General features: G+C 45.8%; 1 protein-coding gene across 3 annotated transcripts; it reads right to left on the bottom strand.

Annotated features, from left to right (window-relative positions):
• Positions 1-26,635, bottom strand: pex6 (peroxisomal biogenesis factor 6). Of its 3 annotated transcripts, none has more exons than XM_072916448.1 (18): positions 26,103-26,635; positions 23,872-24,624; positions 21,317-21,480; positions 21,181-21,246; positions 21,003-21,108; positions 20,829-20,932; positions 18,912-19,014; positions 18,633-18,835; positions 17,071-17,257; positions 16,938-17,014; positions 16,755-16,872; positions 16,498-16,703; positions 14,973-15,034; positions 14,795-14,903; positions 14,614-14,730; positions 14,478-14,555; positions 14,113-14,412; positions 1-211 (listed from the first exon to the last, which is right to left on the bottom strand). In XM_072916448.1, exons 1-18 carry the CDS (start codon positions 26,589-26,591, stop codon positions 160-162), a joined length of 3,294 nt encoding a protein of 1,097 aa, XP_072772549.1. In that variant the 5' UTR covers positions 26,592-26,635; the 3' UTR covers positions 1-159. The 3 variants fall into 3 exon arrangements, with proteins under 3 accessions (XP_072772549.1, XP_061843942.2, XP_061843941.2); XM_061987958.2 differs by lacking the exon at positions 1-211 and having other exon boundaries at positions 13,706-14,212; positions 14,273-14,412; XM_061987957.2 differs by lacking the exon at positions 1-211 and having other exon boundaries at positions 13,706-14,412.
• Positions 26,636-26,875: the final 240 nt, after the last annotated feature.

Here is a 26,875-nt window from a genome sequence, read left to right as displayed (position 1 = left end):
AAACAATTTGTGCAAACAACATATCTCACTAGTAACCTGATGCTAAAAACATATTGCTAGCACCGCGCTAGCTAGCTAACGTCACCTAGCTAAAGCTAATTACAGCTACAAATCTCTTTGATAAACTTTTTATTACCAAGTCATGCAAACATACCTTTATCATGGCATTTTTTCTCCTCTTCCACTTTCTTCTTCTTCCTTTTTTCTGCACCTGAAGGATATGTCCTTTTTTGTGACATTGTTTTGCCTCTATCTGCGCTTTTGATGCCCAGTGCGCACTGGCATTGCACGGCGGGCGGCAAACGTCACAGGTGCAGCAGAGGCAGCTTTACATTTAAAGAGAGGCAGGAAGAATCACTAGGCCTAGATCAGCAGCAGCACTCTGTTGACCTCAAATTGTGTTTTTGTACAATAATATATCTTTGATCATTTAGAAATCATCAGTCAGACTCGTACATGCAAAAAATAAAAAATAAGAATTTTTTGTTAATTGCTTTTGGGGGCCCCCTGGTGGCCGCGGGGCCCTAAGCAAGCGCTTAGTACGCTTATGCCTTGGGCCGGCTCTGGAGAGTCCAGTCCATAGTGGATCTAACATAATAGTGTGAGAGTCCAGTCCATAGTGGATCTAACATAATAGTGTGAGAGTCCAGTCCATAGTGGATCCAGTTAATAGTGTGAGAGTCCAGTCCATAGTGGATCTAACATAATAGCGTGAGAGACCAGTCCATAGTGGATCTAACATAATAGTGTGAGAGTCCAGTCCATAGTGGATCCTGTTAATAGTGTGAGAGCCCAGTCCATAGTGGATCTAGTTAACAGTGTGAGAGTCCAGTCCATAGTGAATCTGGTTAATAGCAGTGTTGGGACTAACGCGTTACAAAGTAACACTGTTAGTTTCGGCGGTAACTAGTAATCTAACGCGTTATTTTTTATATTCAGTAACTCAGTTACCGTTACTACATGATGCGTTACTGCGTTATTTTTTTATGTAGTATCGGCTAGAAACAGAAGATCTGAATATGTTTTATTGCAGCGCTGCAGTGTCGTCCTTCTGAATACTCTTGTGTCACAAGCCGGAGGCGCGCTCTGTGTGTGTCTGGGTGTGGGTGTGGGGAGGGGAGGGGAGGGGAGGGGTGTGTGCGCAATACAACGTAAACCGTTGGCCAACCAAAAAGTAACACACGATACCTATACGGTATAGTGTTCTGTGGTTACCTTTTGGTTGGCCAAGCGGACGTGACGACAGGCTGTCCTCACTCAGGTCCGCACGGACCTGGAGGGGGCGTGCCTTAAGTCCGGCTGGAAATCGGGAGAAATTCGGGAGAATGGTTGTCCCGGGGAGAGGCACTGAAATTCAGAAGGGTTGGCAAGAATGAGATATTCTCACTTCTTTTCTTTTGTCGAGCACAAAGAAAAGAACATTTTAGTTAAATGTAAGTTGTGTCTTGGATCAAAGATCCCGTCTACTGCCCAAAACAACAATTCAAATCTGCCTGGTTAGGCTCTGTGTATGTCATGTGAAGCCAGCTTTACAGCTATGTTGTTATTATGCCGTTTGTTACTTGGAATGTATGTTATGTTGCAGCTATTTAAAATAGTTTTGTCAATTTGTTCTGGCCTGAAACAAATTGGCCCTTTGAAACATATCTTTGTCTTTGTGTGTTGTATGTAGAGCACATTGCTTAGCAGAGTTCAGTGATGCAAATGCATGTCAAGTTGATCAACACATTGTATTATTCTCCAGTGCAATAACAGTACTGAAATGAAGGCGAAAAGGGAATTAATGGAAGCATTTAAAAAAAAGAAGAAGAAAAAAAAAAAGTAACTAAATAGTTACTTTTTACAGTAACGCATTACTTTTTGGTGTACGTAACTGGGTTAGTAACCGAGTTACTTTTGAAATAAAGTAACTAGTAACTGTAACTAGTTTTCAGTAACTAACCCAACACTGGTTAATAGTGTGAGTCCAGTCCATAGTGGATCTAGTTAATAGTGTGAGAGTCCAGTCCATAGTGGATCTAACATAATAGTGTGAGAGTCCAGTCCATAGTGGATCTAACATAATAGTGTGAGAGTCCAGTCCGTAGTGGATCTAACATAATAGTGTGAGAGTCCAGTCCATACTGGATCTAGTTAATAGTGTGAGAGTCCAGTCCATAGTGGATTGAACATAATAGTGTGAGAGTCCAGTCCATAGTGGATCTAACATAATAGTGTGAGAGTCCAGTCCATAGTGGATCTAACATAATAGTGTGAGAGTCCAGTCCATAGTGGATCTGGTTAATAGTGTGAGAGTCCAGTCCATAGTGGATCTAACATAATAGTGTGAGAGTCCAGTCCATAGTGGATCTAACATAATAGTGTGAGAGTCCAGTCCATAGTGGATCAAACATAATAGTGTGAGAGTCCAGTCCATAGTGGATCTGGTTAATAGTGTGAGAGTCCAGTCCACAGTTGATAGAGCAGTGTGCTCTGGGGCCTCTGTTCGTGCAGCTCTGGGGGTTTTCCGTATATCAGCAGTCTTCATCGTCCATGAAGACTGCTACTCCATCTTGCTGGCTCAAGAGGTCTGGAGCACCAATATTGCCAAATGGGAGCGTACGGAGGAAATATCGGCCAAAAGGCGTTGTGAAGGTTGTTAGCTTTGCAGTCTTCATCCAAGGGCAGTTGCCAAAACCCGCTAGCCGCATCGAGGAGTGAAAAGACTTTGGCCTGTGCTAGCATGGGCAGGATATCATCGATGGTGGGAAGCACATACTTTTCTCTTTTTACTGCTTTATTATGCTGTTTTATGTCCACACATATCCTAATCTGCCCATTCTTCTTAGGAACTGCCACCATGGGCGCACACCACTCGGTGGGTTCTTTTATTACACCACACTGAACCATTCTCTCTAGTTCAAGCTTTACTTTGGACAGCATGGGCACAGAAATGCGCCTGGCTGTTGGTACACTGTATAGAACAACATTATCCTTCAAGCGTATCTGTATTGGCTTTATCTTCAGTAAGCCTACCTCTGTTGGAGCTGATGACTTGAGCTCTTCCAGTCTTTTGACTAAACCCATTGCCGGTGACGCTTCACGATGTTCACGGTAGGTCCAGCCACTACAAACAACATCATTCTGAACTGCTTGTCCTTGACCGTAGTTGTGGCTGTGAACTGTCCATTGCAATGAAGCTTTCCTCCTGGGCTCTCAAAACGTACATTTGCATTGCTTAGCTTAGGTATGAATTTTAGGCTGGAAAAAGTATTTTCTGAAATGACACTGATGTCAGCGCCTGTGGCAATGTTGAATTGAACCCGGGAGCCTTGTATAGGCAGTGAAACATCCATCCATCCATCCATCTTCTTCCGCTTATCCGAGGTTGGGTCGCGGGGGCAGCAGCTTAAGCAGGGAAGCCCAGACTTGCCTCTCCCCAGCCACTTCGTCCAGCTCTTCCTGTGGGACCCCGTCCATGCATTTTTATCTCCCATCACTTGCCTGGTGTCCCCGAGGAAATGTGTTGAGATGGCGCCCTCTTGTGGTGCACTTATATCATTCTCTTTGATTGATTGATTGAAACTTATATTAGTAGATTGTACAGTGAAGTACATATTCCGTACAATTGACCACTAAGTGGTAACACCCCAATAAGTTTTTCAACTTGTCGGGGTCCATATTAATCAATTCATGGTACAAATATATACTATCATCATAATACAGTCATCACACAAGTTAATCATCAGAGTATATACATTGAATTATTTACATTATTTACAATCCGGGGGTGGGATGTGGAGGGGGTTTGGGTTGGGGCGGGGGCCTTAAGTTGGGTTGCTATCAGCCTACTTCAGTCATCAACAATTATATCATCTGAGAAATGGACATTGTAACAATGTAGGTCTGACTAGGTAGGATATGTACAGCGAGCTGTGAACAGAGTGAGCTCAGAAAGCATAAGAACAAGTATATACATTTGATTATTTACAATCCGGGGAGGTGGGATGTGGTGGGGGAAGGGAGTTAGGCTAGGGTTGAAGTTGCCTGGAGGTGTTCTTTTAGTGCGGTTCTGAAGGAGGATAGAGATGCACTTTTTTTTAACACCTGTTGGGAGTGCATTCCATATTGATGTGGCACAGAAGGAGAATGAGTTAAGACCTTTGTTAGACCGGAATCTGGAATTACGTGGTTTGTGGAACTCCCCCTGGTGTTGTGGTTATGGCGGTCATTTACATTATGGAAGTAGTTTGACATGTACTTCGGTATCAGGGAGGTGGTGCAGATTTTATAGACTAGGCTCAGTGCAAGTTGTTTTACTCTGTCCTCCAACCTGAGCCAGCCCACTTTGGAGAAGTGGGTAGGAGTGAGGTGGAAGTCTAGAAGTAACCTGACTAGCTTGTTCTGGGATGTTTGGAGTCTAGATTTGAGGGTTTTGGAGGTGCTGGGGTACCAGGAGGTGCGACTTCACGAGTGCGACATACCACAGCAAAATGTCCTCTTCTGTTGCGTTTTCTGCATTCTTTGCAGGCCAGTCCCCTTTTCCATGGCTTCTGCTACATCTCTTACATTTCCACTCACTTGGATTCTCTAGTTGTTGTTTGGAACTGAAGTTCCGTGCATTTCTGCCACTCTTGGGTCTTCCCTTGTCTGTGTGCCGTTGACGTCTCCGAGCCACTTCATTTAGCTGAGCGCCACTGCTAGCTCGCTCACTAATGTGCTCCTTCACTTGTTCCGACTTTCGCATAAGCTCTACTGCTTGAATGAGTGTCAAGTCCGGCATTAACTGCAACTTTTCCGACTGTTTCTTGTCTGTAATTCCTATCACAGGTCTGTCGCGGATATTTCCCTACTTTGCATGTCCAAAGTCACAAGTAGAGATGATGTTCGAAAACCGGTTCTCCCGATAGTTCAATAAGAAAAGAACCGATTCCATGGATTTGAATCCCTTTTTAAAAACTGGTTCCCGTTATCGAAGCCACTATAGCAGGGGTGTCAAACTCAAATACAGAGTGGGCCAAAATTGAAAACTAAACAAAGCCGCGGGCCAAGGTTGAACAAATTAACCTTTTAATAGGGACCCAAACAAGTTTTGCATTAAATATTGAACAAGCAAGGCTTATATAACTTTATAGTGACATGCAAAATCTAGTTTCAAATAATAATAATAATCATTAAAAAATATCAATGGCATATCAAATACAATTTAAATAAAAATTGAATGCCTCTTTTCTATTTGCAGCCTTCTGAGGTAAATATCAACATTAACTTTTTCCACAGGCTAATAAATTTGAAAATAAAATAACAATGAATAAACCAACCATTCAGGACTTTAAACTGCTCAGTTTGCAACACACTGATCTAATCTGATGTGCCCAAGCCAGATACCTGCCATCTTTTCTTGGATGTTAGTTCATTAATGTCGGGGCTCAGGCTTTGAGCTGAGGCAACCTTCATTATCCAACCAAGGTGTTCATCAGTCATTATATCTCGTAGTCCACCCGGACCACAGTCTTGGGCCGTACTGCCTTTAACGTCCTCTATGAGCTGTCGTCACGTCCGCTTTTCATCCATTCTAACAACGTGCCGGCCCAGTCACAAGACATGTGCGGCTTCTGTACGCACACACACGTGAATGCAACGCATACTTGATCAACAGCGATACAGGTTACACTGAGGGTGGCCGTATAAACAACTTTAACACTGTTAGAAATATGCGCCACTGTGAACCCACACCAAACAAGAATGACAAACACATTTCGGGAGAACATCCGCACTGTAACACAACATAAACAAAACAGAACAAATACCCAGAACCCTTCGCAGCACTAACTCTTCCGGATCGCTGTTGATCAAGTATGCTTTGCATTCACTTGTGTGTGCGTGCAGAAGCCGCACATATGTGACTGAACCAGCACACGTTGGACTGGATGAAAAGCATGTGACGATTTTCCGGAGGGGCACTGAAATCTGGTACTCTCCCGGGAGGGTTGGCAAGTATGAGAATTAGCGGTGAATGCGGTGCAACTGCGGCACCGCCGCTGAATATAATCGGCGGGCCAGCTCTAGTGTTAATTTGATATCGCCTCAAGGGGCCAAATTTGGCCCGCGGGCCAGAGTTTGACACCTATGCACTATAGTAAAGAAAAAGATTTGGTTCTTTATTCGAATTCCTGGGAACGAATCCCGTGTCACAGGAAATGTCCTGTGGCACGTCACAGGAAATGACGTGGCTCAGTCATTGGGCGGCAGATACAGAAGTAGCAACAACAATGGACCGGGAAAAAACGCTCCAAGGCATGGCTTCACTTTACTAAGAAATACGACGAGGAAACGGCTACCTGCAATTATTGCCAGGCTTCGCTTTCCTGTAAGGGGCGAAGTACAACAAACATGTTGAAACATGTTCAGGTCGTACATAACCTGAAGGTTAGAGAAAGGTGTCGTGGAGAAGCAGCGACAGAGATGACGAAGCACGCCCCTCTTCCTCTACCATGAATTGATTAACGTGGACCCCGACCGACTTAAACAAGTTGAAAAACGTATTCGTGTTTTACCATTAAGTGGTCAATTGTACGGAATATGTACTCTACTGTACAATCTACTAATAAAAGTAAAAGTTTCTCTGCTTCAACCTGCAGTCCCAGTGATAGTGCGGGTGGGTAACTAACGTTAACTGTTGTCGGTTCATTTCCATATCTGCTCATTTGTAGCCTTTAGGCTAAAATAACGTTACCTCTAATGTCAACTAGGACTGCAGTAATGTTAGCTAGACTAACGTTACCTAAGCATAGTCAGTGGCTAACGGTAATGTGAACGTTAGCCTTTTTGTAAGTGTCTGATAACGTTAACGGTATCTTGTAGCCTACACGACTACAGAGTTTGCAGGTCTGTCTAATAAATAATACAAATGAATGCAGGATTTTCCCTGCATGTATTTTTCTTAGGTGGCCCAATTAAAGGGGCACTAACAGTAATTTTATTTTATTTTTTTTCTCCGGGTTGGGGAGACGCTGCCCCAAGTGGAGGAGTTCAAGTACCTCGGAGTCTTGTTCACGAGTGAGGGAAGAGTGGATCATGAGATCGACAGGCGGATCGGTGCGGCGTCTTCAGTAATGCGGATGCTGTATCGATCCCTTGTGGTGAAGAAGGAGCTGAGCCGGAAGGCAAAGCTCTCAATTTACCGGTCGATCTACGTTCCCATCCTCACCTCTTTGGGTTATGACCGAAAGGACAAGATTACGGGTACAAACGGCTGAAATAGGGTGAGAAGCTCTGTCATCCGGGAGGAGCTCAAGGTAAAGCCGCTGCTCCTCCACATGGAGAGGAGTCAGATGAGGTGGTTCGGGCATCTGGTCAGGATGCCACCTGAACGCTACCCGAGGGAGGTGTTTCGGGCATGTCCGACCGGTAGGAGGCCACGGGGAAGACCCAGGACACGTTGGGAAGACTATTTCTCCCGGCTGGCCTGGGAACGCCTCAGGATCCCCCGGGAGGAGCTGGACCAAGTGGCTGAGGAGAGGGAAGTCTGGGCTTCTCTGCTTAGGCTGCTGGCCTCGGATAAGCGGAAGAAGATGGATGGATAATTCTTTGCTTAAAAAATATAAGTGAAGGCTGCCAAAAGTGAGTTTTTGTTAAACCAAGTATTGTGTTTTTTTCCCATATACAACAACATATCTGGATTCGATAAGAGAATTGATAAGAGGATTTGATAATGGGCTCGAAATCGATAATTTCTTAACAAACATCATCCCTCGTCACAAGTATCCGCTACTTCGTGAAGGCTACGGATGTATGACTCCGCCGATTCACCTGGCTTCTGTAAGCGTAGAAGGACTCGTGCACGCTCGTGGATTACATTGACTTTAGGCACGAAATAGTCATCAAACTTTTCCATCACGTCGTCGTATGTCTCGTCTTTATCTCCTTCAAAAGCGAACGTCTTAAATATGTCTGCTCTGCTTCTTTCCCAGGTGCATAAATCACAGTACAGACTTGTACATCTTTGTTCAACTTTACCGCCATCCTGTTGTTTCCATTCTGGTCAACGTTCAGGGTGGCTAAAAGTCGAAACTTTCAGGAGGATGGAATCTCGCCATTGTTGACTTCTGACACCATGTGAAGTTAAGAAAACGAGGAAGATCGGTTTCTTTTAACTTGTTTACTGGACTTCATAGAACACTTACTCTGTTAGTAGCTAGTTTCCTCGGTTTTAGTCTGGATCTAGTTAATAGTGTGAGAGTCCAGTCCATAGTGGATCTGGTTAATAGTGTGAGAGTCGGGTCCATAGCGGATCTAGTTAATAGTGTGAGTCCAGTCCATAGTGGATCTAGTTAATAGTGTGAGAGTCCAGTCCATAGTGGATCTAGTTAATAGTGTGAGAGTCCAGTCCATAGTGGATCTATTTAATAGTGTTAAGAGTCCAGTCCATGGTGGATCTAGTTAATAGTGTGAGAGTCCGGTCAATAGCGGATCTAGTTAATAGTGTGAGTCCAGTCCATAGTGGATCTAGTTGATAGTGTGAGAGTCCAGTCCATAGTGGATCTAGTTAATAGTGTGAGAGTCCAGTCCATAGTGGATCTAGTAAATAGTATGAGAGTCCAGTTCATAGTGGATCTGGTAATAGTGTGAGTCCAGTCCATAGTGGATCTAGTTAATAGTGTTAAGAGTCCAGTCCATGGTGGATCTAGTTAATAGTGTGAGAGTCCAGTCCATAGTGGATCTAGTTAATAGTGTGAGAGTCCAGTCCATAGTGGATCTAGTTAATAGTGTGAGAGTCCAGTCCATAGGGGATCTAGTTAATAGTGTGAGTCCAGTCCATAGTGGATCTAGTTGATAGTGTGAGAGTCTAGTCCATAGTGGATCTAGTTAATAGTGTGAGTCCAGTCCATAGTGGATCTAGTTGATAGTGTGAGAGTCCAGTCCATAGTGGATCTAGTTAATAGTGTGAGTCCAGTCCATAGTGGATCTAGTTGATAGTGGGAGAGTCCAGTCCATAGTGGATCTAGTTGATAGTGTGAGAGTCCAGTACATAGTCGATCTGGTTAATAGTGGGAGAGTCCGGTCCATAGTGGATCTAGTTAATAGTGTGAGTCCAGTACATAGTGGATCTAGTTGATAGTGTGAGAGTCCAGTCCATAGTGGATCTAACATAATAGTGTGAGAGTCCAGTCCATAGTGGATCTAGTTAATAGTGTGAGTCCAGTCCATAGTTGATCTAGTTGATAGTGTGAGAGTGCAGTCCATAGTGGATCTAGTTGATAGCGTGAGAGTCCAGTCCATAGTGGATCTGGTTAATAGTGTGAGAGTCCGGTCCATAGTGGATCTAGTTAATAGTGTGAGTCCAGTCCATAGTAGATCTAGTTGATAGTGGGAGAGTCCAGTCCATAGTGGATCTAGTTGATAGTGTGAGAGTCCAGTCCATAGTGGATCTGGTTAATAGTGTGAGAGTCCGGTCCATAGTGGATCTAGTTAATAGTGTGAGAGTCCAGTCCATAGTGGATCTGGTTAATAGTGTGAGAGTCCGGTCCATAGCGGATCTAGTTAATAGTGTGAGTCCAGTCCATAGTGGATCTAGTTGATAGTGTGAGAGTCCAGTCCATAGTGGATCTAGTTAATAGTGTGAGAGTCCAGTCCATAGTGGATCTAGTTAATAGTTTGAGAGTCCAGTCCATAGTGGATCTAGTTAATAGTATGAGAGTCCAGTCCATAGTGGATCTGGTTAATAGTGTGAGTCCAGTCCATAGTGGATCTAGTTGATAGCGTGAGAGTCCAGTCCATAGTGGATCTGGTTAATAGTGTGAGAGTCCGGTCCATAGTGGATCTAGTTAATAGTGTGAGAGTCCAGTCCATAGTGGATCTGGTTAATAGTGTGAGAGTCCGGTCCATAGCGGATCTAGTTAATAGTGTGAGTCCAGTCCATAGTGGATCTAGTTGATAGTGTGAGAGTCCAGTCCATAGTGGATCTAGTTAATAGTGTGAGAGTCCAGTCCATAGTGGATCTAGTTGATAGTGTGAGTCTAGTCCATAGTGGATCTAGTTAATAGTGTGAGTCCAGTACATAGTGGATCTAGTTGATAGTGTGAGAGTCCAGTCCATAGTGGATCTAACATAATAGTGTGAGAGTCCAGTCCATAGTGGATCTAGTTAATAGTGTGAGTCCAGTCCATAGTGGATCTAGTTAATAGTGTGAGTCCAGTACATAGTGGATCTAGTTGATAGTGTGAGAGTCCAGTCCATAGTGGATCTAACATAATAGTGTGAGAGTCCAGTCCATAGTGGATCTAGTTAATAGTGTGAGTCCAGTCCATAGTTGATCTAGTTGATAGTGTGAGAGTCCGGTCCATAGTGGATCTAGTTAATAGTGTGAGAGTCCAGTCCATAGTGGATCTAGTTAATAGTGTGAGTCCAGTCCATAGTGGATCTAGTTAATAGTGTGAGAGTCCAGTCCATAGTGGATCTAGTTGATAGTGTGAGTCTAGTCCATAGTGGATCTAGTTAATAGTGTGAGTCCAGTACATAGTGGATCTAGTTGATAGTGTGAGAGTCCAGTCCATAGTGGATCTGGTTAATAGTGTGAGAGTCCAGTCCATAGTGGATCTAGTTGATAGTGTGAGTCTAGTCCATAGTGGATCTAGTTAATAGTGTGAGTCCAGTACATAGTGGATCTAGTTGATAGTGTGAGAGTCCAGTCCATAGTGGATCTAGTTAATAGTGTGAGAGTCCAGTCCATAGTGGATCTAGTTGATAGTGTGAGTCTAGTCCATAGTGGATCTAGTTAATAGTGTGAGTCCAGTACATAGTGGATCTAGTTGATAGTGTGAGAGTCCAGTCCATAGTGGATCTAACATAATAGTGTGAGAGTCCAGTCCATAGTGGATCTAGTTAATAGTGTGAGTCCAGTCCATAGTGGATCTAGTTAATAGTGTGAGTCCAGTACATAGTGGATCTAGTTGATAGTGTGAGAGTCCAGTCCATAGTGGATCTAACATAATAGTGTGAGAGTCCAGTCCATAGTGGATCTAGTTAATAGTGTGAGTCCAGTCCATAGTTGATCTAGTTGATAGTGTGAGAGTCCGGTCCATAGTGGATCTAGTTAATAGTGTGAGAGTCCAGTCCATAGTGGATCTAGTTAATAGTGTGAGTCCAGTCCATAGTGGATCTAGTTAATAGTGTGAGAGTCCAGTCCATAGTGGATCTAGTTGATAGTGTGAGTCTAGTCCATAGTGGATCTAGTTAATAGTGTGAGTCCAGTACATAGTGAATCTAGTTGATAGTGTGAGAGTCCAGTCCATAGTGGATCTAACATAATAGTGTGAGAGTCCAGTCCATAGTGGATCTAGTTAATAGTGTGAGTCCAGTCCATAGTTGATCTAGTTGATAGTGTGAGAGTGCAGTCCATAGTGGATCTAGTTGATAGCGTGAGAGTCCAGTCCATAGTGGATCTGGTTAATAGTGTGAGAGTCCGGTCCATAGTGGATCTAGGTAATAGTGTGAGTCCAGTCCATAGTAGATCTAGTTGATAGTGGGAGAGTCCAGTCCATAGTGGATCTAGTTGATAGTGTGAGAGTCCAGTCCATAGTGGATCTGGTTAATAGTGTGAGAGTCCGGTCCATAGTGGATCTAGTTAATAGTGTGAGAGTCCAGTCCATAGTGGATCTGGTTAATAGTGTGAGAGTCCGGTCCATAGCGGATCTAGTTAATAGTGTGAGTCCAGTCCATAGTGGATCTAGTTAATAGTGTGAGAGTCCGGTCCATAGCGGATCTAGTTAATAGTGTGAGTCCAGTCCATAGTGGATCTAGTTAATAGTGTGAGAGTCCAGTCCATAGTGGATCTAGTTAATAGTGTGAGTCCAGTCCATAGTTGATCTAGTTGATAGTGTGAGAGTCCGGTCCATAGTGGATCTAGTTAATAGTGTGAGAGTCCAGTCCATAGTGGATCTAGTTAATAGTGCGAGTCCAGTCCATAGTGGATCTAGTTAATAGTGTGAGAGTCCAGTCCATAGTGGATCTAGTTGATAGTGTGAGTCTAGTCCATAGTGGATCTAGTTAATAGTGTGAGTCCAGTACATAGTGGATCTAGTTGATAGTGTGAGAGTCCAGTCCATAGTGGATCTGGTTAATAGTGTGAGAGTCCAGTCCATAGTGGATCTAGTTGATAGTGTGAGTCTAGTCCATAGTGGATCTAGTTAATAGTGTGAGTCCAGTACATAGTGGATCTAGTTGATAGTGTGAGAGTCCAGTCCATAGTGGATCTAGTTAATAGTGTGAGAGTCCAGTCCATAGTGGATCTAGTTGATAGTGTGAGTCTAGTCCATAGTGGATCTAGTTAATAGTGTGAGTCCAGTACATAGTGGATCTAGTTGATAGTGTGAGAGTCCAGTCCATAGTGGATCTAACATAATAGTGTGAGAGTCCAGTCCATAGTGGATCTAGTTAATAGTGTGAGTCCAGTCCATAGTGGATCTAGTTAATAGTGTGAGTCCAGTACATAGTGGATCTAGTTGATAGTGTGAGAGTCCAGTCCATAGTGGATCTAACATAATAGTGTGAGAGTCCAGTCCATAGTGGATCTAACATAATAGTGTGAGAGTCCAGTCCATAGTGGGTCTAGTTAATAGTGTGAGTCCAGTCCATAGTTGATCTAGTTGATAGTGTGAGAGTCCGGTCCATAGTGGATCTAGTTAATAGTGTGAGAGTCCAGTCCATAGTGGATCTAGTTAATAGTGTGAGTCCAGTCCATAGTGGATCTAGTTAATAGTGTGAGAGTCCAGTCCATAGTGGATCTAGTTGATAGTGTGTCTAGTCCATAGTGGATCTAGTTAATAGTGTGAGTCCAGTACATAGTGAATCTAGTTGATAGTGTGAGAGTCCAGTCCATAGTGGATCTAACATAATAGTGTGAGAGTCCAGTCCATAGTGGATCTAGTTAATAGTGTGAGTCCAGTCCATAGTTGATCTAGTTGATAGTGTGAGAGTGCAGTCCATAGTGGATCTAGTTGATAGCGTGAGAGTCCAGTCCATAGTGGATCTGGTTAATAGTGTGAGAGTCCGGTCCATAGTGGATCTAGGTAATAGTGTGAGTCCAGTCCATAGTAGATCTAGTTGATAGTGGGAGAGTCCAGTCCATAGTGGATCTAGTTGATAGTGTGAGAGTCCAGTCCATAGTGGATCTGGTTAATAGTGTGAGAGTCCGGTCCATAGTGGATCTAGTTAATAGTGTGAGAGTCCAGTCCATAGTGGATCTGGTTAATAGTGTGAGAGTCCGGTCCATAGCGGATCTAGTTAATAGTGTGAGTCCAGTCCATAGTGGATCTAGTTAATAGTGTGAGAGTCCGGTCCATAGCGGATCTAGTTAATAGTGTGAGTCCAGTCCATAGTGGATCTAGTTAATAGTGTGAGAGTCCAGTCCATAGTGGATCTAGTTAATAGTTTGAGAGTCCAGTCCATAGTGGATCTAGTTAATAGTATGAGAGTCCAGTCCATAGTGGATCTAGTTAATAGTTTGAGAGTCCAGTCCATAGTGGATCTAGTTAATAGTTTGAGAGTCCAGTCCATAGTGGATCTAGTTAATAGTATGAGAGTCCAGTCCATAGTGGATCTGGTTAATAGTGTGAGTCCAGTCCATAGTGGATCTGGTTAATAGTGTGAGAGTCCAGTCCAGGATGGAATCTCGCCATTGTTGACTTCTGACACCATGTGAGGTTAAGAAAACGAGGAAGATCGGTTTCTGTTAACTTGTTTACTGGACTTCATAGAACACTTACAGCACCTGCTCTTGGCTGGACTTGGTGGAATGATACAGATCACACACATGCGTAAGTCATAGATCTCCTGTAGTATAACTGTGCATAAAATAGATCCCTACATCACATAAAGTAGTGTAAAGTTCTTACTTAAATCTGTCAGTAAACTCACCATGAAAGCACTAAAACATACCAGTGTAGTGAGTTTACATTATTCACCCAAGGAACTTTAGTCAGTAGAGTTTCGCTTGGACGGTTTTTCACGGGACACATTTCCTGTGTGGTTGTTTATATTATATATATATATATATATATATATATACACACATGTGGTCAGGTGCCATGTTGCGTGGCGACTGAGGTCAGCACACGTTGAAGGTGTTTGTACCTCAGCACTTCCTGCTGGGAAACCGAGGCACAGAAGGCGTCCAGCGCGGCTGAAAAGTGGTCCGTGGAGAGGTAGAGAGGTGAGTCCTGGGACTGGAGACCTGATGGACACAAGAAGAGCACATGAAGAGAGTGGGAGACCTCCAGGACCTTGGACGCACCCTGCTGGACCAGGGAGATCCTGCTCTTGATGGCGGCCGTCATGGCGTCCGAACACAGAGCGTAGAGGTCGGCGCCGCTCATGAGGGCGGGGCAGCGGTCCAGCACCTGCAGCAGGTCCACAGCCGGGTCCAAACAGAAGCTGTGATGACAGAGGAGGTGAAAGGTGCAGTGGCAGCGTCCACCAGCAGGGGGAGCAGTGCTCACTTTCTGAGGATGGCCTGGAGAACCTGGAGCTGAGAACTCCGGTCCTGGTTCATCCCCACGTAGACCAGCTTGTCCAACCTGAAGAGAGCACGCGGTCACTCCTGCACAACCACCACCTTTTGGTGTGACCTCTGACCTCCCGGGCCGCAGCAGCGAGGGGTCCAGCAGGTCGGGTCGGTTGGTGGCGCCGATCACAAAGACACGTGCGGACCAGGCCAGAGCGTCCATCTCCGCCAGCAGCTGAGAAACCACCCTGACCATTCAAGGCCCACGTTAGCCAGCACACCTTCTCTCACCTGTCCTGCACCTTCTCTCACCTGTCCATCACCCCGCCACTGTCCCCTTGGCGCCCCCTGCTGGGAGCCAGAGAGTCCAGCTCGTCAAAGAAGACCACGCAGGGCGCCGCCGAGCGCGCTCTGTGGAACACTGCAAGGACACGCACGCTGAAGCAGGCAGGGAGGGGCCAACAGGTGTCTGCCTCCGTGGTCTTCTCACCTGTCCTGATGTTCTCCTCGCTCTGGCCCACGTACGCGTTGAGAAGTTCCGGACCTTTCACACTGAACACGTTATTAGCCATGCTACATGCTAGCCTTAGCAAAATAATGTTCTAGCCACAGAAACGATTAGCTATGCAACATGCTAGCATTAGCTGCCAGTGTTAACAAGAAATGGTTCTCAGCTGAGGAACTGTTAGCCATGCTACATGCTAGGGTTAGCTGCTAGTGTTAACAAGACAAGGTTTGCATCTGAGGAATGATTAGCTATGCTACCTGCTAGTGTTAGCAAGACAAGGTTCACACCTAAGAACGCTTAGCTATGCTACATGTTAGTGCTAACAAGACAAGGTTCACACCTGAGGAATGATTAGCTATGCTACAAGTTAGTGCTAACAAGACAAGGTTCACACCTGAAGAACGATTAGCGATGCTACCTGCTAGCATTAGCAAGACAAGGTTCACACCTGAGGAACGATTAGCGATGCTACCTGCTAGCGTTAGCAAGACAAGGTTCACACCTGAAGAACGCTTAGCTATGCTACATGTTAGTGCTAACAAGACAAGGTTCACACCTGAGGAACGATTAGCTATGCTACATGTTAGTGCTAACAAGACAAGGTTCACACCTGAAGAACGATTAGCGATGCTACCTGCTAGCATTAGCAAGACAAGGTTCACACCTGAGGAACGATTAGCGATGCTATCTGCTAGTGTTAGCAAGACAAGGTTCACACCTGAGGAACGATTAGCGATGCTACCTGCTAGCGTTAGCAACACAAGTTTCAGACCTGAGGAACAATTTAGCAATGCTACCTGCTAGCGTTAGCAAGACAGGGTTCACACCTGAGGTACGATTAGCGATGCTACCTGCTCGCGTTAGCAAGACAAGGTTCACACCTGAGGTACGATTAGCGATGCTACCTACTCGCGTTAGCAAGACAAGGTTCACACCTGAGAAACAATTAGCGATGCTACCTGCTAGCATTAGCAAGACAAGGTTCACAACTGAGGTACGATTAGCGATGCTACCTGCTCGCGTTAGCAAGACAAGGTTCACACCTGAGGAACGATTAGCAATGCTACCTGCTAGCGTTAGCAAGACAAGGTTCACACCTGAGGAACGATTAGCAATGCTACCTGCTAGCGTTAGCAAGACAAGGTTCAGACCTGAGGAACGATTAGCAATGCTACCTGCTGGCGTTAGCAAGACAAGGTTCAGACCTGAGGAACGATTAGCGATGCTACCTGCTGGCGTTAGCAAGACAAGATTCTCAACTGAGGAACTGTTAGCTATGCAACATGCTAGCATTAGCTGCCAGTGTTAACAAGAAATGGTTCTCAGCTGAGGAACTGTTAGCCATGCTAGGCTTAGCTGCTACTGTTAGCAAGACAAGGTTCTCAGCTGAGGAACTGTTAGCTATGCTACATGCTAGGGTTAGCTGCTAGTGTTAACAAGACAAGGTTCACACCTGAAGAACGCTTAGCTATGCTACATGTTAGTGTTAGCAAGACAAGGTTCACACCTGAGGAACGTCATGGAGCACTCGGTGGCCACAGCCTTGGCTAGCAGAGTTTTTCCGGTGCCCGGCGGACCGTAGAGGAGAATTCCAGTCCGGTTCAGGTTGAGGGAGGAGAGCTCCGGACGTAGTAGGGGCAGTTGGACGGTGTCCAAGATGTCCTTCTTGACCTGCTGGAGGCCGCCTACGTCTTCCCAGCGCACGTCAGGAATCTGTGGACACGACTGTCAGCAGAGTCCAGAGACCGGTGTCCAGGGACTCACCTTGGGGGCGCCCACAGCGTCAGAGCGTACATCCTGCAAGGTGCGGAGTGCCGAAAGGACGTCCAGGTTTTGGATGGTCACGCCGCTGGAGCACAAGTCCTCCTCACGCCGCCCTGGACTACAGGAGACACGTGAAGGAGGACACCATAAGACGCACTGGACCTGATGATCAGGAAGTCTCACCAGGCGAGGACAAGTCGCCTGCAGGCCGCTCTGCCCGCCTCCGCCAGCAGGGCGCTCAAGTCCCCCAGATACCAGCCCTGCGGACACGTTTGTTGGGAGTGGTGTTTGGAGTTAGAAAGATGTGGTGACCTACAGCGGTGACTTGGGCCACTCTCTCCAGGCTGACGTCCCTGGCCAGACCCAGGTCTTGACTTAGTGAGGTCAGCATGGACACACGCTGCTCCTCACTGGGGCTCTCCATGGCCACCTGGTGGACAAAGGCTGCCATGACGCCTGCAGACAACTCCTGACGTCTCACGACCGTGGCCACCACTGACACTCTGAAGACACACACACACATCTGACCTCTTAGGACCACCCTTCTAAAGATGTGTATCTACAACATTCATCTTATATACAAACTATGCAAATATACAAAAGGGAAACTTCATTATTTTTTGTTTGTAATTGATTTTTAATTTTGATTATTTACTTCAAGTTAATACAGTATGTCTCTATATATATATATATATTCTTTTTATTAACTGTGGCCAAAGGGGAAGCACTTCAATTCCTTACACACACTTGTTATTACATATGTTGACCAGAGGAGGAGCACCCTCATGTTGATGATGTCACCATACATGAGACATTAGCTCATACTTGCCAACCTTGAGACCTCAGAATTAAGGAGATATTCAAAAGGCCCGCTGGGGTATATATATATATATATATATACACAGTATATACATACATATATATATATATATACAGTATATATATATATATATATATATATTGTATATATATATACTGTATATATATATATATATATATATATATATATACTGTATATATATATATATATATAGCTGTAATTGACTATATTACTTTTTATTTATATATATATATATATATATATATATATAAATAAATATATATATAAAATAAAATAAATACTTGAATTTCAGTGACAAATAAATAAACACAGACATGATAAATAAACACACAAATGACGAATAAAAACACACATTACAAATAAACACACACATGACAAATAAACACACACATGACAAATAAATAAACACAAATGACAAATAAACACACACGACAAATAAATAAACACACAAATGACGAATAAAAACACACATTACAAATAAAAGCACACATGACAAATAAACACACACACTACAAATAAAAACACACATGACAAATAAACACACGAATGACAAATAAAAACACACATTACAAATAAACACACACATGACAAATAAACACACGAATGACGAATAAAAACACACATTACAAATAAACACACACGACAAATAAACACACACATTACAAATAAAAACACACATGACAAATAAAACACACACACATGACAAATAAACACACAAATGACAAATAAAAACACACACGACAAATAAACACACACGACAAATAAAAACACCCATTACAAATAAACACACACATGACAAACAAAAACACACATTACAAATAAAACACACACACATGACAAATAAATAAACACACACACGACAAATAAAACACACACACATGATAAATAAACACACAAATGACAAATAAAAACATACATTACAAATAAACACACAACAAATAAATAAACACATTACAAATAAACACACACACGACAAATAAAAACACACACATGACAAATAAACACAGAGTTAGGTGAAGAAGTTAATTAGCAGTTACCCGTGCGCGGTGCTCTTCAGCATGCGGAGCAGCGCCGCCTGCACCCGGCCGTCCTGTTGGGCGCCCCCTTGAGGCGGAAGGAGGAGCTGCAGGTTCCTGAGCAGGAGGACACAGGGCCGCACGTCTTCCGCCCGCTGGAAGAGCGACATCAGTTTGACCTCGAGGGCGGCGGGCGTGTCGCTGCACACGCTCACACAGTCCACCTGCATGAAGGTCACACACCATTAGTGCACGGCCAGCGGCCACCTTGGCCAGCTGAGACGGCGGTCTAAATCTTGCCTTGAGCAGGTGGAGGTGGAGCCTGGAGGTCACCGCGCTGACCGCCCTCACTTTACCACTTCCTGCCGGGCCGTGGAGAAGGAGCGTGCAGGCCGGCAGAGCACTGCAGCAAACACATCACGTGACCCCACCTCCTCATACATCGCGTGAGCCCGCCTCCTCGCACATCGCGTGACCTTGCCTCCTCAGAACGTCGCGTGACCCCGCCTCCTCACACGTCACATGACCCCGCCTCCTCACACATCATACTAAGTGACCCCGCCTCCTCACACGTCACATGACCTCGCCCTATCACACATCACACCAGGTGACCCCGCCTCCTCACACGTCACATGACCTCGCCCTGTCACACATCACACCAGGTGACCCCGCCTCCTCACACATCACATGACCCCGCCTCCTCACACATCACACCAAGTGACCCCGCCTCCTCACACATCACATGACCTCGCCCTCTCATACATCGCATGATGTGACCCCACCCTCTAACACATCACGTGACCCCGCCCTCTCACACATCACACCAGGTGACTCCGCCTCCTGACACATCACATGACCCCGCCTCCTCACACATCACACCAAGTGACCCCGCCTCCTCACACATCACACCAAGTGACCCCGCCTCCTCACACATCACATGACCTCGCCCTCTCATACATCACATGATGTGACCCCGCCTTTTCACACATCACATGACCCCACCCTCTAACACATCACGTGACCCCGCCCTCTCACACATCACACCAGGTGACCCCGCCCTCTCACACATCACACCAGGTGACCCCGCCTCCTCACACGTCACACCAAGTGACCCCGCCTCCTCACACATCACATGACCTCGCCCTCTCATACATCGCATGATGTGACCCCGCCTTTTCACACATCACATGACCCCGCCCTCTCAGACATCCCACCAGGTGTCCCCCCATTCACACATCACACAAGGTGACCCCGCTATCTCACACATCACATGACCCCGCCTCCTTACACATCACGTGACCCCGCCTCCTCACACATCACATGACCCCGCCTCCTTACACATCACATGACCCCGCCTCCTCACACACCACATGACCCCGCCTCTTCACACATCACGTGACCCCCGCCTCCTCACACATCACATGACTCCGCCCTCTCACACATCACACCAGGTGACCCCGCCATCTCACACATCACATGATCCCGCCTCCTCACACATCACGTGACTCCGCCTCCTCACACATTATGTGACCCCGCCTCCTCACACACCACGTGACCCAGCCTCCTCACATATCACATGACCCCGCCTCCTCAAACATCCCATGACCCCGCCCCCTCACACATTACGTGACCCCACCTCCTCACACATCACGTGACCCCGCCCCCTCACACATTACGTGACCCCACCTCCTCACACATCACGTGACCCCGCCTCCTCACACACCACGTGACTCCGCCTCCTCACACATTATGTGACCCCGCCTCCTCACACACCACGTGACCCAGCCTCCTCACATATCACATGACCCCGCCTCCTCAAACATCCCATGACCCCGCCCCCTCACACATTACGTGACCCCACCTCCTCACACATCACGTGACCCCGCCCCCTCACACATTACGTGACCCCACCTCCTCACACATCACGTGACCCCGCCTCCTCACACACCACGTGACCCCCTCTTCACACACCACGTGACCCCGCCTCCTCACACATTACGTGACCCCGCCTCCTCACACACCATGTGACCCCCTCTTCACACACCATGTGACCCCCTCTTCACACACCACGTGACCCCGCCTCCTCACATATCACATGACCCCGCCTCCTCACATATCACATGACCCCGCCTCCTCAAACATCACATGACCCCGCCTCCTCAAACATCACATGACCCCGCCTCCTCAAACATCACATGACCCCGCCTCCTCACGTACCTGTGGCGGTGGGGCAAGAGGACGCGGGTGATGGCGTCCAGCGTCTGGTCCAAGCCCGCAGGACACGGAGCGCTCCACGGCACCATGCTGTTGAGCGGTGGGCCCTGCAGCCAATTCAGAGGTCAGATGTCAAAGCTACCATGGACTTGAGTGACTTGAAAGGTGAAAGGTCACCATGAAGAGGGAGGTGTGCATTCGATCAGCCAGGTAAGCTCCTCCCATTAGGTGGTCTGCCTCAGTAGGACACACCTTCTGCACCTTGAAGAACAGCGCAGGGCACCTGAGCCAGGTCAAAGGTCAGCATGTAGAGGTTACCACGGCAACAGGGCAGGTCAACAAAAGGGTGTCTGACCTGAGCGAGCTAGGGTCCAGCAGGTCCGGACACGGAACAACCAGGACATCTCCTAGCGAGACCAGTCTGCGGCGGGAGAATTGAAGACATCGGCACTTTGACTCCACCCACCTACCCCAACTTCCTGTCAGCTGACCTGCTGCTGCTGAAGTGTGCCGCCAGCAGGTCGTCATAGCAACACGGCGGCCCGGAGAGCGGCGACGCCACCGGCCGGACGTGAAGCTCGCTGGCAAATGGCAGCCGGGCCGAGCGACAGGGAGAATTGGAAGGAGCGCCGCCATCTTGTGGTCGCCACCACCTCTGAGACAGAGCAGAGTGAATGAGGTGAAATAGTTCCTGCCTCCACAACCACCAGGGGGCATTGTGGTCACTTCAGCTCCTTGACCACAATGCTTCGTGATAATGCTGGATCCATCCATTTCTACCGCGTGTCCCTTATGGGGTCACGGGGGGTGCTGGAGCCTATCCCAGCTGCACATGGACAAGTGTGTGCCTCATCACAGATAGACAATAGTCACATTCACACACTAGGGACCATTTAGTGTTGACAATCAACCTATTCCCAGGTGCATGTCTTTGGGGATGGGAGGGGCCTATCCCCAGGTGCACTCTTTGGAGGTGGGAGGGGCCTATCCCCAGGTGCATGTCTTTGGAGGTGAGAGGGGCCTATCCCCAGGTGCATGTCTTTGGAGGTGGGAGGAGGTTGGAGAACCCAGAGGGAACCCACGCAGTCACGGGGAGAACATGCAAACGCCAAAGATCCCGAGCCCAGGATCTTTGTATTGTGAGGCACACGTACTAACCCCTGTACCACCGTACTGCCCCTAATACTGTATACCAGGGGTCTACACGCACACACACACCCACAGACATAGACACAGACACACACACACATATATATATGTATATACAGTATATATATATATATATATATATATATATATATATATATATATATATATTTATATATATACACACACACACACACAGTTAAAAGCCAGTAAATTAGAATATTTTGAAAAACTTGATTTATTTCAGTAATTGCATTCAAAAGGTGTAACTTGTACATTATATTTATTCATTGCACACAGACTGATGCATTCAAATGTTTATTTCATTTAATTTTGATGATTTGAAGTGGCAACAAATGAAAATCCAAAATTCCGTGTGTCACAAAATTAGAATATTGTGTAAGGGTTAAATTTTGAAGACACCTGGTGCCACAAACTAATCAGCTGATTAACTCAAAACACCTGCAAAGGGCTTTAAATGGTCTCTCAGTCCAGTTCTGAAGCCTACACAAACATGGGGAAGACTTCAGATTTGACAGCTGTCCAAAAGGCAACCATCGACACATTGCACAAGGAGGGAAAGACACAAAAGGTTATTGCTGAAGAGGCTGGCTGTTCTCAGAGCTCTGTGTCCAAACACATTAATGGAGAGGCAAAGGGAAGGAAAAACTGTGGTCAGAAAAAGTGTACAAGCGATAGGGATCACCGCGCCCTGGTCAAGATTGTGAAAAAAAACCCATTCAAAAATGTGGGGGAGATTCAGAAGGAGTGGACAGCTGCTGGAGTCAGTGCTTCAAGATCCACCACCAAGAGACGTTTGAAAGACATGGGTTTCAACTGCCGCATACCTCGTGTCAAGCCACTGTTGACCAAGAAACAGCGCGCAAAGCGTCTCACCTGGGCTAAGGAAAAAAAGAGCTGGACTGCTGCTGAGTGGTCCAAAGTCATGTTTTCTGACGAAAGCAAATTTTGCATTTCCTTTGGAAATCGAGGTCCCAGAGTCTGGAGGAAGACAGGAGAGGCACAGGATCCACGTTGCCTGAAGTCTAGTGTAAAGTTTCCACCATCAGTGATGGTTTGGGGTGCCATGTCATCTGCTGGTGTCGGTCCACTCTGTTTCCTGAGATCCAGGGTCAACGCAGCCGTCTACCAGCAAGTTTTAGAGCACTTCATGCTTCCTGCTGCTGACCTGCTCTATGGAGATGGAGATTTCAAGTTCCAACAGGACTTGGCGCCTGCACACAGCGCAAAATCTACCCATGCCTGGTTTACGGACCATGGTATTTCTGTTCTAAATTGGCCCGCCAACTCCCCTGACCTTAGCCCCATAGAAAATCTGTGGGGTATTGTGAAAAGGAAGATGCAGAATGCCAGACCCAAAAACGCAGAAGAGTTGAAGGCCACTATCAGATCAACCTGGGCTCTCATAACACCTGAGCAGTGCCAGAAACTCATCGACTCCATGCCACGCCGCATTAACGCAGTAATTGAGGCAAAAGGAGCTCCAACCAAGTATTGAGTATTGTACATGCTCATATTTTTCATTTTCATACTTTTCAGTTGGCCAACATTTCTAAAAATCCCTTTTTTGTATTAGCCTTAAGTAATATTCTAATTTTGTGACACACGGAATTTTGGATTTTCATTTGTTGCCACTTCAAATCATCAAAATTAAATGAAATAAACATTTGAATGCATCAGTCTGTGTGCAATGAATAAATATAATGTACAAGTTACACCTTTTGAATGCAATAACTGAAATAAATCAAGTTTTTCAAAATATTCTAATTTACTGGCTTTTACCTGTATATATGTCTATGTATACATATATATGTATGCAGCTACATGCTAACAGTTGTCAAGTGGTAACAGCTGCTTTCAAATCATTGTGTGTGTGTACCTTCAATGTGAGGCTGCAACAGCTCACAGTCTGCTCTTCTCCTGCAGTCAGATTGAACCAAAAGGTTTCCGAGATGACAGCGTCCTGATGGTCACCTGGCGTGTGTCTGGCGTCCTGATGGTCACCTGGCGTGCCTCTGGCGTCCTGATGGTCACCCGGCGTGCCTCTGGCGTCCTGATGGTCACCTGGCGTGTGTCTGGCGTCCTGATGGTCACCTGGCATGTCTCTAGCCTCCTGATGGTCACCTGGCGTGTCTCTAGCGTGCTGATGGTCACCTGGCGTGTGTCTGGCGTCCTGATGGTCACGTGGCGTGTCTCCGGCGTCCAGAGTCGTCACAACCGCCGCACGCCACCTATCGGGTCGGCCCGCTAAGCACAGCCTGACCCACTCTCCATCAAACAGTCCTAACTTGATCAGCACATGTCTGCTGACAAACAAACCGGCGTCCAAGTCGCCAAGGCGACCGTCGTACGCCCGCAGCCATCGCCCGCCGTCCCTCACGCTGGCGTCCAGCCGCCACTCCTGCTCCAACGGGACGCCGCGGGACCCGGAGTTGTCCAGGAGAGACCCGCCCCCTCCCAGGCTAGCGGCATCGTGAGCAAAGCCAGAGGCGCACAGCTGGAGAATCCTGGGGGGCGGGGCCTCGTAAAGGGGCGAGTCCCACCAATCCTGGCAGTCTGCCAAAACCACGGAGGTGTCGGCGGTGATGCGACCCTGTGTGACTGGACTGCAGGCCAACACCAGCAGCTCCACCTAGTACATGGTACACAATACAGTACTACTACATCATCATGTAGTACACATACTAAAGTACTACTAATACTACTTCATGTAGTACACATACTAAAGTACTACTACATAATGTAGTACACATACTAAAGTACTACTAAATGATGTAGTACACAAACTGCAGCACTACTACATTATGTAGTACACATACTGCAGTACTACTACTACTGCATTTAGTACACATACTGCAGTACTACTACATTATTTTGTAATAATACTGCAGGACTACTACTTGGTATAGTACACACTACTACAAAAACATTATATAGTACACATAGTACTACGAATTCAATATACTATATATATAGTAGTACACTTACTATTACAGTATGTACAGTAGTACACATACTATTACAATATGTACAGTAGTACTACAATACATACAGTAGTACACATACTATTGCAATATGTACAGTGGTACACATACTATTACAATATGTACAGTAGTACATTACCACTAGTACTACAGTATATACGTAGTACACATACTATTACAATATGTAAAGTAGTACACATACTATTACAATATGTACAGTAGTACATTACCACTAGTACTACAGTATATACAGTAGTACACATACTGTTATATGTACAGTAGTACACATCCTATTACAATATGTACAGTAGTAATTACCACTAGTACTACAATATATACAGTAGTACACATACTATTACAATATGTACAGTAGTACACATACTATTGCAATATGTACAGTAGTACACATACTAATACAATATGTACAGTAGTACTACATTATATACAGTATTACACATACCATTACAATATGTACAGTAGTGTACATACTATTACAATATGTACAGTAGTCCTACAATATATACAGTATTACACATACCATTACAATATGTACAGTAGTGTACATACTATTTACAATATATACAGTAGTACACATACCATTACAATATGTACAGTAGTACACATACTATTACAATATGTACAGTAGCACTACAATATATATACAGTAGTACACATACTATTTACAATATGTACAGTGGTACTACAATATGTACAGTAGTACACATACTTTTACAATATATACAGTAGTACAGATACTATTACAATATGTACAGTAGTACTACAATATATACAGTAGTACAGATACTATTACAATATGTATAGTAGTAATACAATATATACAGTAGTACACATACTATTACAATATGTACAGTAGTAATTACCACTAGTACTACAATATATACAGTAGTGCACATACTATTACAATATGTACAGTAGTACACATTCTATTACAATATTTGCAGTAGTACTACAATACATACAGTAGTACACAAACTATTACAATATGTGCAGTAGTACTACAATATGTACAGTAGTACTACAATATGTACAGTTGTACACATAGCATTACAATATGTACAGTAGTACATTACTACAATATATAGAGTTCTACTACGAGGCGCCTCACCTGTCCTGACTCCTCCCCGACCAGCGGCTCTCCTTGCCGGGCCAGCAGACAGCGTCCAGGCCGGCACAGCTCCAGCAGGTTAGCGGTGAGCCTGACCACATTGTCCCGGTCCAGGCAAGGTCTGCTGCGGGCTCCCAGTACCACACGGTCAATGCTCACAGGCACCACGGGCCTCACCGTACCGCCACTCCCCGCCGCCAGGAGGCCGTGTCGACGCAAGAAGAAGCCGCTGGCGAAGAGCCTCACTCGGCCCTGCGGGACGTGGCTTCCCCCGCTCCCCGCCGCCTCCTTCTCGCTGAGCGCCTGGACGCGCACGAGAATGGCGGGCGTGCGGCTCGGGGTGGGCCGCCGCGGGGTGAAGAGGAGTGTCGGGGGGTCCTGGTCGTCGTGGAAGAGTGAACTCAGTTGAGACTTCGACAGCAGGACGTCCAATGGACTGACGTCAGGTGGGAAACTCGCCAGGCACAACAACTCCACTTGCGCCGCCATCTTGCAACTTTCACTTCCCGTCACGTGATCGCTGTCTCCGGTGAAGAAGCGGGAAATGCGTGACTTTTGGTGGATAGATAGATAGATATATAGATATATATAGATAGATAGATAGATAGATAGAAGATTTCGGGGGGTGGGCGTGGTTGGGGTGGGACAGGGGCGTGGCTGGGGGCGTCGCTAAAAGGGGAGGAGTATATTTACAGCTAGAATTCACCAAGTCAAGTATTTCATATTATATATATATATATATATATATATATATATATATATATATATATATA

Source organism: Nerophis lumbriciformis, linkage group LG27 (assembly GCF_033978685.3).
Source record: "Nerophis lumbriciformis linkage group LG27, RoL_Nlum_v2.1, whole genome shotgun sequence".
Classification (NCBI taxonomy): domain Eukaryota; kingdom Metazoa; phylum Chordata; class Actinopteri; order Syngnathiformes; family Syngnathidae; genus Nerophis; species Nerophis lumbriciformis.
The sequence above is the reverse complement of the archived record's forward strand: the minus strand, read 5'-3'. Positions and strand labels throughout refer to the sequence as shown.

What these genes read in the sequence shown, in the direction of transcription:
- pex6 (XM_061987957.2), bottom strand. Translation starts at nt 26,591, where the DNA reads ATGGCGGCGCAAGTGGAGTTGTTGTGCCTGGCGAGTTTCCCACCTGAC. An exon ending in ACGCTGTGGGCGCCCCCAAG is followed by an intron (nt 16,704 to 16,754) that starts GTGAGTCCCTGG and finishes TCGTGTCCACAG; the next exon opens with ATTCCTGACGTGCGCTGGGA. An exon ending in TGCTCCATGACGTTCCTCAG is followed by an intron (nt 15,035 to 16,497) that starts GTGTGAACCTTG and finishes TAACGTGTTCAG; the next exon opens with TGTGAAAGGTCCGGAACTTC.